General features: G+C 40.0%; 1 protein-coding gene across 4 annotated transcripts in view; it reads left to right on the top strand.

Annotated features, from left to right (window-relative positions):
* The window catches only part of ITPR2 (inositol 1,4,5-trisphosphate receptor type 2), a gene marked incomplete at both ends in the record, with an annotated part of 551977 nt that overhangs the window by 149101 nt on the left and 388262 nt on the right, over window positions 1-14614 (top strand). For all 4 annotated transcript variants that reach the window (XM_080705463.1, XM_080705466.1, XM_080705464.1 and 1 more), the window contains 3 exons: window positions 2317-2468; window positions 6769-6868; window positions 7379-7539. In XM_080705463.1, coding sequence (XP_080561589.1) covers window positions 2317-2468; window positions 6769-6868; window positions 7379-7539 — 413 coding nt within the window. The remainder of the gene's footprint in view (window positions 1-2316; window positions 2469-6768; window positions 6869-7378; window positions 7540-14614) is intronic.

Below are 14614 nucleotides of genomic sequence, written 5' to 3' on the forward strand. Positions count from 1 at the left end.
ATCTTAGCTGCACACACTATTGTACTCAGCCTTGTAGAGGAGGTTTGTGTAGACCCTGCTCGGCCTCTTTGCCCCACTGTTGACAATCACATAGCAGTGTAGTTTCTATGGCACCAGGCAGAGTTTAGAGCCTCCAGGAAATACTGCTTTTTTGCCATCGTATCATAGCATTAACGTCTAGGTTTTCTTGTGGAGAGCATGGTATAAATGGATGACACAACAGAATTTACCTTCCCTCCTCCCTCTCTCTTACTCTCTCCCTCCCCCCCTCTTCTTTCTTTTTGAAAATTGCATATATTTAAAACATACTACGTAATTAAAAAAATTTTCTTAGCGCTTTGCGGTTATACCTCAAAGTGAGGTTCAGCGTGACAGACACGTGCACAGCCCTTGGCGATTTCCCCTTCCACGGTGTTAGTGAGGTGTAGCAATACCTTCCTGTATCACCGAGTGCTATTTGAACTGCCTCCCTCTTCCATCCTCCCTTCCCCTCCCCAGCCCCTCCCCGGCCCCTTCTGTTGTTCTGCAGGTCTCTTCACATTGTTTAAAGTCCCTGTTGTTTCCCATTTCTCTCTAGCTTCCACACAGGAGAGAACTCATACAACCCTTGACTTGCTCTCTGAGACCGACTGATCTCAGCATAGGTTCTCTAGTTCCATGATGTTATGACATACATATCCGTAGTCAAATTATCATCACGTTTAAATAAATCAAGACATCCGTTGTCTCACACGGTGATCTTTTTGGTTATAAGAAAGATTGCTCATACCCCATCATAAAATCGAAAAATCGTAAGTCAGCTGGATGTGGTGGTGGCTTATGCCTGTGATTCTGATACTTGCAAGGCTGAGACAGGAGGGTCGCAGTTTTGAGGCTGGCATGCAGTAACTCCATGAGATCCTGCTAAATAAATAAATAAATAAATAAATATACATACATACAGAAATAAGGCTGGAGGTATAGGTAGTGGGGCATAGAACACTCTCTATGAGGGTATTCTACAAACATAGGGTGTAGAACACTTCTGGTTTCAATCCCCGTACTAAAAAAATTGTACATACCACCACCATATATTGGGAACTGTGTGTGTGTGTGTGTGTGTGTGTGTGTGTGTGTGTGTGTGAGACAGTTTTCTCTATATATGTATCTACCCATGGATACTTAGATTGTTCCCATGTGGTGGTCATTGTGAATAGTGCTATCATGAACATGTCTTTATTAACTAAAGATCTTATCTTCTTTGGGTCTGTGCCCAGAGGAGGGATTACTGGGCCACGTGGCAGTTCTATTTTTCTTTCTTTCTTTCTTTTTTTTTTTTTGGTGGTACTGGGGTTCCTGGAAGCCCTTCTACCTCCGGGCTACACTCCCAGACCTATTTTATATTTTTATTTGGAAACAGGGTCTCTTAAGCCAGCACGGCTGGCTTCGAACCTGCGTGATCCTCCTGTCTCTGCCTCCCAAGCGCGGGGATTACAAGAATGCGCCACCACGCCCGGCTCTAGTTTTCACTTTTTAAAGAGCCCCATGTTTTTTTCCCTGATGGCTGCACCAATCTACATTCCCACAGTAGTATATAATTGTTCCCTTTTCTCTACATCCTTACCAGAGTTTGTTGTCTCTTGAGTTTTTGAAGATACCCGTTTTTAAATGCTTTTATTTGTTCATTCTAGTCTCACATCATACTATAAATCATGTTGACAGTGACATACATGCTCATAGCACTTGGTGCTCCCCACCTCCCCCCTTCCCCACGTAGAGTCCTGGGGTGACAGTGGCATTTTCACATATGTACGTGTAGCTGAGGATAATTTTTTTTTTCCAGCAAACCTCACTCCTTCTCATCCCCTTCCCTTAGATCACCTCCCTATGAGGTGATCCTTCATTGTGGTTTTGATTTGTATTTTCTTGATGATTAGTAGTGTTGAACACCTTTTCATATGCTGCCCATTTGTGTTTCTTTAACTTATGAAATCTAGGCGATTCAACACATTTTCTTCTCTGGTTTAAATGTGGAGTAGTGAAGATTACTACTTTGTCAATAGAGTTAAGGGAACAAGGGAAGAGGCCATACTCTTGTGATTCTTAGTGCCTCAGTGATGTGCCGAGATCAACCCCCGCCCCAGGAGTGTGTGACTTAATCAGTGTTGACAATACTTTCCTCAAAAGCCGTCAGACATGCTCTTCTTTTTTTGAGTCCTGTGAAATAGACACCTGTATAATCCATTGAAGAAATAACATGCAAATTGAAACATTACCCCCTGATTAAGTGGAGAGTCGTGTAGGAAAACAGCTAATAACTTTGTGCCCTCTCTACAGAGAGATGGGGAACTTCCAACTTCAAAGAAAAAACGCCAGGCAGGGGAGAAGATCATGTACACTCTGGTCTCTGTCCCACATGGAAATGACATTGCTTCCCTGTTTGAACTGGATGCCACCACTCTTCAGAGAGCTGACTGCCTGGTTCCAAGGTAAATTAAAAAAAAATATATATATGGTTAAAATATATTTCTTTGAATAATTTTATCCATAGGTAGGGAATGAAAATCATAATCATAATGTTAACATAATTTGTGTGATATCAAGGGAGTGCAAGTGAATAAAATGTGTAAAACCTGGTGCCTCGCATGAGTAGATTAACATAGTTTGTTTTATTCTTTTCAATAATTAAAATGTGCAGGACCAACAAAGTTCTAAAAAATTCAAAAGAACCCATTGTTCCTATTACTTGTATGGCTTTTGGTTACTAAAATGATCATCTGAGAGCATTTCTAGTAATTCTTTTTCCCCTTATTGTTATTGCATCACTTGTTCACTGATTTAGTGCGTTAGTCGGCACACCTTTATTGAACACCAGTTATATTCCAGGCGCTGCCCTTGGCACTGGGGAGACAGCAGTGGGCAGTCTAGACTTACATTCAGAGAGGGAGGTGAGTAGTAAGCAGACCAATAAACATAAGGTCAGGCACTGAGACTGCCTTGAAGAAAAACCGCAGGTGTGGAGAGTTCTGTGAGGTCAGAGGGTGCAGGAACGGTGTGCAAATCCAGGGATGAAGTCCTCTTCATCTCGAAGCAGCGTTTCAGGCATCAGGAGCGGGGCATGGAAGAATCTTGAAATTCTCTAGGTGTTTTTGTAGGACCACTGAGGTGAGTGTAGTTGGACCCAAGTGAGTGGAGGAGGGCGATTGGTAATGAGGCAACCAGAACTTAATGTAAGAGAGTATCCTACATTCATTCATATTCTCTCTCTCTCTCTCTCTCTCTCTCTCTCTCTCTCTCTCTCTCTCGTTCTCTCTCTAACTGGGGAATGAACCTAGAGACAATCTACCTCCGAGCTACATTCTCAGCCCTGTTTTTTTTTTTTTTAAACAGGGTTTAACTAGGTTACTGAGAGTCTAAGTTGCTTCCATCCTGTGATTTTCCTGTTTCAGCTTCCCAAGAACTGAGATTATAAGTGTGCACCACCTTGCCCAGCTCTAGCCTTCACCTTTTTTAAAAAAACGAACATTACCCATGTGATTCTGATGTGCAGTCCAGTGTTTCTCCAGTTTTAAACTTTTTAACCCAAAAAAGCCTTGAATTTTATTTTATACTGAGTCAGCTTTGGGGATCTGGTGAACATGTAGCTTGTGATTCATTTGGTATAAGGCGGTGCCTGAGAATCTGCATTCTGTGCGTACCTTCTGATCATGCCAGTGCAGCGGATCTGCAGATTAGACTTTAATTAAGTATCAACGGCCGGAACAGTGGCTTTCAACCTTTGCTGCATTTGGGACACTTGGGGATTGTCAAAAAGAACCAACACCTGGCTTCCATCCACAGACGTCCTGGTCCAATTGGTGTTTGCTACAGCCTGGGCCATAGGGTTGTCAAAGCGTCCCAGGTGACGTGAAGCAGAGTTTGGGAACCAGTGACTTTGAGTGATGAACTCATTGACCCTGTGTCATGCTCATGAAATGGAATTTGATCTCAGAGATTGGGACATGAAGTGTGTTCCCCAAATCACTGCTTTACGATGCCTTCCTATCCTACACCTTCAGATTATATCAAGTCAGTCAGTACTAAAATCCTTGAAAAGTGTAAGTTAATGTGCTGGAATGGAATCGCTTTGGTTTAGAACCCAGCAACACACATAAACTCAGTAAGCACAGACAGGCCGAGCATCCCTAACCTTAGAATTGAGAATCTGAAATGTTCCAGAACTGAAACCTTTTGAGTGCAAATGTGATGTCACAAGCGCAAAATTCCACACGTGACCTCATGTGATGGGTTGTAGTCAAAATGAAGGTGCAGGAAAATACTATATAAAGTTACCTTCAGGCTCTACATCTAAAATGTGTATGAAACAGCAGTGAATTTCATGTTTAGACTTGAGTCTCATCGCCAAGATCTCTATTGATGCATATATTAAAAAAATCCAAAGCACTTGTGGTCTCAGGAGTTAAGGGCTACTCAGCCAGTAGTGGAGAAGCATAGCATAAAATATGGGGAATCAGCACAGAGCTAAGAGGTGTGGCCCCACTTTCCAGATGCTTAACATGCAAGGGAAAGACAACTGAGTGCAGATGGCATATCCTGTATAATTCAGTGCAGAAGATGAAAGTGGTGAAATGGGCATTTCAGAATTCCTGATGTTATGTCAACATAATCAGGAATTGGATGCTTGCCATTTAAAGGTTTTGGAATTCACTTTCAATTTACTATTTTTATGAATAAGCAGAACAATACTGTTGAATGAATTATTTTTTCCCTAAGGCCACTGATGTTTTATTTGATTTTTCTGTTATTGGCCCTAATGTTTATACCTTATATTGCATGGCATATTTATGTCTTGCTTTTATACTGAACTCTATGGCAGAAAACTTAATGGGTTCTTTTTTTTTAATAGGATATATATATATATATATATATATATATTTGTTAAAGAAATAATGGTAATAAAAATGCAATGAAAGTGGTAATATTTGAGTTGAAAGAAGTTCTAGATGTCTTTTTTTCAGGCAATTTCTTACAGTTCATATGTAGTCAACTTCTGTTATTCATGATTCACAGAATTAGCAAATATGAACCATTGGTCCTAAGGGAAACATAGAGGTAGATTCCTGCTTGCTTCTGGTAACAATTTTTTTCTCAATCAATACACCACCTTGTTTTATATGTTTCTGTTCAACGGCATTTTATTTACTGTGTATTGCTGATTCATTGGCATTGAACTTGTGGTAAACAGAACTGTAACTCATACCTTAATGAAGCTTATCTAGCACAAGAATTTTCTTATTAAATCATATCACAGTCTTCTTTGCTTAGAACACCAGAAAAGTGCTTTAAACAGGTTAATTTTAAACATCAAATATAATACTCTTTTTATTTATGAAACTGTGTTAGTTAGTATTCTCACTGCTATGACCCCAAAAAACCTGACAACAACTTAGAGGAAGAAAGACTTTTTTGCTCACAGTCCTGAAGATTTCAGGGTTTTCATCTCCAAAACACCTGATGACAACTTAGAGGAAGAAAGGCTTTTTTGCTCACAGTTCCGGAGATTTCAGGGTTTTAGTCCATGTTAGGCCGAATGAAGTCTGCAGAGCTCAGGACAGAGAGCAAAGAGATAGAGCATGCAAGGGCTTTGTTCTCACACTACAGAGGCTGGAGAGAGAGAGAGGACGAACACAAGCACATGCATGCTTTGTCTGGGGGCATGCATATAGTCTCCAAAAGCACATCCCAAATGATCTACTTCCTCAGCAACCAAGCCCCGTCTTTACCTAGCTGCCTTGTCTACAGAATGAGGTAATGAGGTCAGGGAAACATTCGAAATGCAAACCATAACAACTACCAGTCTCACTAACTTGTTCAGGGAGTGGAGAATGGGGAGTGGGGTATGGTCTAGAGGGAATCACACCATGTACTGTGTGATATATGTTTGTATCACATTGAATCTCATTATCATGTACATAATGAAAATGTACAAATAAGGGCATTTAAAAACAACAAAACAGCACAGAAATATAAAAACATGGCAGTAAATAGACTGCCACAAGAACACTTTCTTACAGAATAATGGTTAAAACAAGAAGACCGGGTGTCACCTTCTTGCTGGACCTCAGTTTGGAAATTTGCCTCTTAGATGACTCAGTTTTTTTATATGCTCTTATTGGTGCATTATAGCCTCATAACTCAGAGTTTTTTCACTCTGTGTGTGTCTTCAAATGACTACAAATACTCTATGATTTGGGGGTTATGAGTAACTTCTAGTGACTCAGAGAATTTACAGGTATGGAATCCACAACTAATGAGGGCTGACAGTACACTTTCACATGGAGATGATAGAGCTGCACAGAGAACAGCTCCAGGGACCAGTTTCAACTGCACTGGTTACTTATCAGTGTTCCCACCCCCTGTGCATCAGAATGGCCCGGGGAGCCTGTCCAAGTACTCACTATTGGGCCGCACCCCACAGTTTCTGATTCAGTGGGTTGAGATGAAGTCTCAGAATTTGCATTTCTAACACATTCCATGGTGAAGTTGCTGCTGCTGGTGGTCCAGGGACCACACTCAGGGAACCACTGGCCTAGGTAATAATATTGCATACTTTGAAATCATCTAAATTTAGAATTTTTTTTCTTAAGCCACATGAATCTTGGGTCAATTTATGTTTGATCTTGGGTCAAGATATGTTTATGTTCATATTATGTATAAAACCATTAAATATGTCAATATGTTAAGTGTGCTAAATTTTTCTAATCCATTTTTATATCGTTTTGCTTTCAGAAACTCCTATGTTCGGTTAAGGCATTTATGCACCAACACTTGGGTAACCAGTACTAGTATCCCCATAGACACTGATGAGGAGCGGCCTGTTATGTTGAAGGTAAATGTTGCTGAGAATGGTTTAATATTCTGACAAATGCTGTGTTCATAGGATTAGGGGGTGACTGTCATATTCCACACAACCCTTCTTCATCACTACTAGAAATTACTGCAATTAACCTCCTCAAGCACACGTGTCGCCCCCTTGCTTAGGTAGCTGGGTTGGCTGTAGCAGGGCTGTGGGTCAGGAGGACACAGTACAGATTCCAAAAAGAATGGAAGCAGCATTTGGAAAGAGGAGAAGACTCCAGAAGTGCATCTTTTCGGCTATGTCGAAACTAAAGGATGGAGAAAATGTAAAAGAGACACATTGTCAACAGGGCAGGGGAAGTCATTGATTCTTTACAGCCTTTCCCAGTGAATGATGCATGTGGGAGTTATTGTTTGGGTTATCTATTTCTGCGTGTATGTCTTAAACCATATTGAAATGTGTGGTTCTCTATGTAAATACTGCATAGTTTTTTTTTTTTTTTTTAAACAAAACAAACCTTAATGGAAAAACACATTGCAGATTGGAACCTGCCAAACAAAAGAAGATAAAGAAGCGTTCGCCATCGTGTCTGTCCCGCTGTCTGAGGTCCGGGACTTAGACTTTGCCAATGATGCCAATAAAGTGCTAGCGACCACAGTCAAAAAGCTGGAAAATGGCACCATAACTCAGAATGAAAGGAGGTTAGTGTCTTTCTTAAATGCATTTTAATCATCAAGAGTCAGCTGCCAGTTTCTGCAGTAAACTTTAAGGGAATGAGTGACTCCAAGGGAATATTTAGAACTTTCCCGGCAGCAGCTCATCTGCTTCTGAAATGAGGTGAGAACCTGATTCCTCTCGATCATGATGAGTGAATAAACATGGCAAAATTAAAATCTGGTGGGATATTCACTTTTCCCATTTTAGGTTGGCTTGGAAATAGTTGTTTTTAGTCACTCTCTGGTTTTCTAATGCTTCACAATACTCTTAGTTGCATTTGATTTGATATGTGGACTTGGAGTTCAAACGATCCTAAAGGAAATTTTATGTTCTTTTGGTTGTTTTTATTCATGACATATTTCTCAGCTTGGCCATTACAAAACTTTAGAAAAATGTAATATCAGAAAAAAATCTCCAAGGAGTAGCTCTCTGCCCTTATAACTTGTTTGGAGAAACTGGATCCTTGAGTCTTCTTTCTTTCTTTCTTTTTATTATTTGATATTGGGGATTAAACCCAGGCACATTCTACCTCTAGGCTATACTCCCAACCCCTTTTATTATTATTTTGAAACAGGGTCTTACTAAGTTGCTGAGGTCGGCCTCACACCTGTGATCTTCCGATCTCAGCATCCAAGTACAGGCATGCGCCACCACACCCAGCTTGAATCCTTGATTCTTAAACTCGTTTGAGAGAGAGAGAGAGAGAGAGAGAGAGAGAGAGAGAGAATGAATGAATATGAGATCATTGCATCCTTACTTTGCATCAGACACTATGTTAGGCTCTACAAATATATTTTATGTAATCCTTCAAGTAGTCCTGAGGTAGGTAGTCTCATTGTACAGAAAAGAGAGGTTAAGCAATGAGCGGGAGGCTCGGCCACGTGAGAGTTAAAGCCCATCTGCTTTCTAATACAGCAGAGCACAAACATCCTCTTTCTCCTCTTCATGATTTGCTAACTCTTTCATTTGGAACGTGACAAAGCTACTTACCATTTCCCCAGGCATTCGTACATCGGAGGTGTCATACACAGCTGGTGAGATGGTAACTGACGTTAAATGTCCTGGAAAGTCGTTTGGCAGTAACTAGAAAATTTAAAGAAGCAAATACTCCCCGATTCACCAGTTTCACTCCTAGTCTGAACATTCTTGGGCATCTGTCTGAAAGAAATTGTTCTTCATGTATATCAGGACCCATGCTCAAGAATATCCAGCTTTGTTTCCAAATATCCACCAAATTGAAACCATTCAAATACCTGACCTCAGTTGAATAAGATGATGAAAACGGTGGTATATTTATATAAGGGAATACAGTATAGCCATGAAAATCAAGGGACCACCTCTATGCCTGATGCTCTGGATACATCTAGCAAACTCTAGATTGAATAAAAACTAGACAATAAATACATTCACAGTGATACTAGTTGTAAGTTCAAAAACAATGAAAATAAACACACTTTCTTTGGGGAGTGTTTTAGCATTTGGAAGAGCTATAAAGAAATTCAAGCAACCATTGTCACAAGAATCAAGATGGCATATCCTCTTATTCCTTTTGTTTTGGTATTGGGGTTTGCCCCAGGGGCAATCCACCGCTGAGCCACACCTCCAGCCCTTTTTAATTTTAATTTTTAAAACAGGTCTCACCAAGTTTCTGAGAGCCTTGCTAAGTGGCTGAGGCTGGCTGTGGACCTGTGATCCTCCTGTCTCAATCTCATAAATGCTGGAATTACAGGCCTGCACCACACTGTGTCCTCTTAGAGGGAGCAGGAGGAGTTACCTCCACTGCCTGCTCTGGATGGTGGCTTCATGGGGCTCACATATCCCTTAACTAAATATATGTCCTTTAGAGACTTTTAGATCATATATCGTATGGTAGAAAGCAACAACAACAACAGCAAAAAATTCAACTTGTTCCCCTCCACTCTGTTGATAAAAAGAATCATAAATGTGCAAACAAATGGGATTGCTGGCTCTCAGCTTCCTTTCTGTTCTTACCTCTGTTTTTTCCCCCGACAAACCTACATTTGGAAACAACTATCGTGTATTCCATTATACCTCTAATCCTGTTGGAGGAAATGAATGAAGGCCAGAATTTGAAGCAAATGACCCACTTTGATGGACCACAGCTAATTAAATATCAGAGCTAAATTATGACAGGAAATGGGTTCCAATGTGCAATAGGAATTTTTCTCTTAGTGTGTTATTTATCTAACTTTTTTTTAATGAATTCATTTCTGTCTCTGTCCCTCTCACATATGCACAGACATTTACTAAGCTTCTCTTATAAAGTCTCTGGTTCTAAGCATGAGGTATTGGTTGAGTGGTCCACCATCGCTGAATGTTGCCTTGAGCAAGTCTTTTTCTCCAGTTACTGATGAAGGGGATCTTATATCTTCTCAGGTTGTGTCTGAGGACAGTGTGGACTAGATCTTGATTTTTTTATTTCCTTTATTTCCTTTGCTTCTTTCTCCACTGTTTTAGAGCGACAACATCATAGCAAAGAGAAGGCTTTGCCTGAGAAATATGAAGTTGCAATTATTGATCTTAATTTTAGAGAAGTCATCTCCCATCAAAATGCACTGAGAGCTGCCTGTCAGTATGGCAGAGTTTATTGGCATACTTGAATGCATTCAGATTATTTTCTCAGTTTTAGAATTCAATATAAAATTCTTTTTGGAAGTAACTGACAACTTCGACTTTTTCCCCCTATGGAGAATGAAGTTATTATTAGATATTCCTTTGTACTCAAAGCCAGAAAGAATGATACAAGGTCAGAGGGAGGGTGTGAGGATATTGCAGGTCTGTCTCAAAATGCCTGTGGTGTTGGAATCCTTTCTTTCTGTCTGGCAGCTCTCCTTTTACTCTCCCCAGGAGCAGACCCCGGAGGCACAGCTCCTGGGTTCTGCTCCAAAACGCTCAACCTTAGATGGTTTTCAGTTGAATTTTCTGATCACATTCTCATAGTGGCAGCAAGAAAATAGAGGATCTGAGGGCCATGTTGGAGAGGTGTGAATTGCTATGGAGACCTTGGGGGTTTGACCCATGCACTCTTTAACCACTCCTTCGGACAACGTTGTCCCTCTGAGGAACCATGTTTTATCTGCAGAGGGGTCCTCTGTAGTCCCTGTTGCTCAGAGGTAATGAATTCAGTATCACTGGGCTCTTGGTATGTGCCAGCATGCATTATCCATGTGGTGCCTATGCAGCGGTGAAGGTCTTGTGCGTCCTACAGGTTCTGTTTCCCTGCGATGGCTGCTCGGGATCAAGAATAGAGTCATCCGACAGGTGAGCACAAGGCACAGGTCCTTCTCAGGTTGCTCCCTAGATGGGTATCATTTTCTTGAGTTGTATTTTCCTGCCATTATCACTATCACCGCACAGGAAGGGGGCGCCTCTTCTTCCCAGCATCCCTTGACAGCACATTGCCTGGACATTGTGAGTTAGTTGTGCGCCTGGTGAACGGCAGAGAGCTAGATTGTAAGAGGTTAACTTGACAGTCTATCCTGTTTCGCAAGTTCCATACTTTGCACTTGGTAAATGATGCATTTGGGCTCATTTTTTCCCTCTAGTGTAGCTTTTCTCCCCTATCTCTTCTTTCTTGCTTTCTGTTTGATTGATAAAGTCTATTGCTCCCCAACCTCCACCATTTTATCTTTACTAAGAAGCTCTAGATCATGTTTTTATTCTTTGACAATTGCCCAGAAATTCTTAGTCGTATAATTTTAACTATGTGCTCATTCTTATAAAACCTGAGGTTATTAAGATTTCTTTCTTTCTTCCTCTCCTGGGAGATGAGCGGCTCCGAACATTGTAATTAGGCCCTGAGCACCTCCCTCCCACCTTTCTTAGCAGATGTCTAGAACCATGTTTTTGTTTCTTTTTCATTTGTAAAGTTTTATATTTGATAATCACAGAATAAATGTATCCTATAAATTATGATGTATAATCTTTTAGTGAGAGATTTAATTTCTAAAAATTGTTTTACTGATTAATTGTATGCCTTAATACAGTTTTTCTCTTCCTCTGCTTGCTTTTATTTCTTGCACCTCACTTTTTTGGGGGTTCACTTTTTTCCAATACATTCAGCAGAAGTCTGTAGGTTATAATTATTAGTTTTTACATATATAAAATGTTTTTATTTTGCTCTACTTTTTTTGTGTATATGTGTGGCGCAGGGATTGAACCTTAGCACATCTTAGGCAAGCACTCTGCCATTGGGTGACATCTTTAGCCCCAAGTTTTGCCTTTGAGGACTTGTGTATGGAAGGGTCTCCTTCCTTTAGGATTTTAAAGCTATAATATATTTTCTGGAATTTCTTGTTGCTCTTAAGAAGCTGGGTGTGGAGGTACATACCTATAATTCCAGTACTTGGGAGGCTGAAACAGGGGGATTACAGGTTGGAGGCCAGCCTGATAAACTGAGTAAGACTGTCAGCAAGTTCAAAAGACACTGCCTCAAAATAAAAAAAAATAATAAAAAGGGGTAGGGGTGGTAGGGGTGTATCTCGGAGGTAGAATGCCCTTGGGTTCAATCCTAGTACAACCAGGGTGGGGTGGGGTGATGGACACTGTCAGTAGGCTTGTTATCTTTATTGACAATTTTGCTTTACTTTCTGGTAATTATGTAGATTTTTCTTCTCTGTCCTTGATATACTAATGTTTAATTATGATGGGGTTATGAGGAAGTTTGATTTTTGTTTCTCTCACTTGACAGGGTATACATTTAATCTAAATGTCTTCCTTAAATTCTGAAAAATTTTCATGCATTTTTCTTCAGAGATTGATTTTTGTGCTTTCTCTCTGTTGGATTTCTACAAAAGATATGTGAGTTCTTCTCAGTTCATCTTATCTCTTAACTTTCCTCTATAATCTGCCTTTCTAGATATCTCTATGCTATTTTCTGGATTCATTTTTGATACTGTCTTATAATCCTTTATTTTTCTTAGAACATGGATGGAATAATTTATCTTCTTCAGTTGGACTTTTATTTAAATGATTAAAATTTCAATTTCTCAGCTTTTTCTCGCTTCTTTTTCATATCCAGCCATCCTTCATTACATCTTCCACTTTAAAATACGTTGTCTTTTTTGTTTTTTGGTAGATAATTGCTTTTCTTATCTCTTTGATGAACTGAATATATACTCTTTTTTATTTAATTTTTGATGGTACTGGGGATTGAATTCAGGGGCATTCTACCTCTGAGCTATACCCCAAACCCCTTTTAGTTTTTGCTTTGAAACAGGGTCTCACTAGGTTGCTAAGAGTCTTTCTGTGTTATTGAGGCTGGCTGTGAGCCTGCAGTCCTCCTGTCTTAGCCTCCCAAGTTCGGGCGTTAAAGGAGTACACCACCACACCTGGCTCCAAAAAAATATTTTTAAAAGTTATTTCGAAATTGTTTTGTTACTTGGGCTTTATTGATAATGAGTCTCCTGGTATTTTAGTATAGCGGTTGTTTTCTTCCTTTTTAAAATAATAATATCTGTCCTTTATTGGCCTCCTCATGTTTTTATCATTTTATATATTATTTAGTTCCTAAAAGATGTTTTTGTATTATCTATTCCAGTGTAACAAAATACTATAGAATTTAGTGGTCTACAACAATAATAATTTATTATTTCTAATAATTCTATGCATTGACAACTGGGTGCTACTTAAGGTCATTTTCCCTCATGGGCTTTGTTTTTTTTTGGGGGGGGGGTTGGGATTGAAGCCAGGGGCATTCTACCTCTGAGCTACATCCACAGCCCAATTTTTTATTCTTTATTTTGAAACAGGGCCTCACTAAGTAGCTACGGCTGGCTGCAAACCCGTCATCCTGGGTTTAATCCCAAGTAACACACACACACACACACACACACACACACACACACACACACACAGCAGGACTGCATGAGTTAGAAGGACCTAAGCAATCAAAATAGAATTAGTGTTTGATCTAGACCCAAAACAACCCATCTTGCTTGTTTATTTCTTTTGTTTGCCTCAGATGGAATTCTTGGGGTGGAAAAGGAAAAGACAAAGGCTTTGTTTTGTGGCTTCTGTTGCCACATCATCAGGGGGCAGGCTCTGCTAGGACGGTTACTGTGCAGTGGAGACAGTTTCCTTTATCATCGTTCTGTTATCCATTCTCAATTTTCAGAGTATTTGGAAGACTTTGAAGCAGTGATGGGTAGCTTCCCATAAAATTGGACTTTCTTAGATGGCTTGTTACCTATTACAGTTATTAAAATAGCAAGAGAAAAAGAATATTAATAGATTTAAAAGAAATATATGCCCAGCACCAAATGCACATCCGTAATCCCAGTACTTGGGAGACTGAGTCAAGAGGATCACAGATTTGAGGCTAGCCTCAGCAACCTAGTGAGACCCTGTTTCAAAATAAAAATAAGATAGCGCTGGGGGTATAGCTTGGAGTTAGAATGCCCCTGGTTTCAATCCTTAGTACTTCCCCTCAACACACAAAGAATAAAAATAAATATTTATGGCCAAACCAGACTTGTATTGAACAGACAGCAACTGAGATTCAACTAAATTTCAGCTTGCTAACCTCACCCAAGCTCAAAAGAATTGTTTTAAGAACAATGGAATGATTTGGAAGACGGCAAGTTTCAATTTCAAAAGACATTCATGCCACAATTTGGTGCACACGAATCGTAGCTTGTATTTCTTAGTTGCCTTCTGAGGTTAAAGCTAGGTCTGTTAGTGAATCCTTTTAGCTAGACACACTTTCCAAAGAATTGGATTAAAACTTAAAGGAGGCGCAGGAAGGGAACACAGATGCCTGGGATTTTGGGGGGAGCTTCTGACCCTGTGAGCAGCAGGAGCTTCACTTTGGAGGTGGGTGTCCTCCTGGCTTCCTGCAAATGCATTCTTGTTTCTGAGGTGAATCTGGAGTTAGGACCAAGATGTTACCTAACCGCATTTCACACTTTTCCAGAATAGTTGAAGGTATTGAGGTTTTATTATTGATGTGGAATAATATTGACCATGGAGATGATAGTGAATTATTATGCTAATTGCATATGGGTGACGCTAATTTAAATTTTTTTTAATCTTATTACA

The sequence above is a fragment of the Muscardinus avellanarius genome (assembly GCF_963383645.1).
Source record: "Muscardinus avellanarius genome assembly, chromosome: 11".
In the NCBI taxonomy this organism is placed as follows: Eukaryota; Metazoa; Chordata; class Mammalia; order Rodentia; family Gliridae; genus Muscardinus; species Muscardinus avellanarius.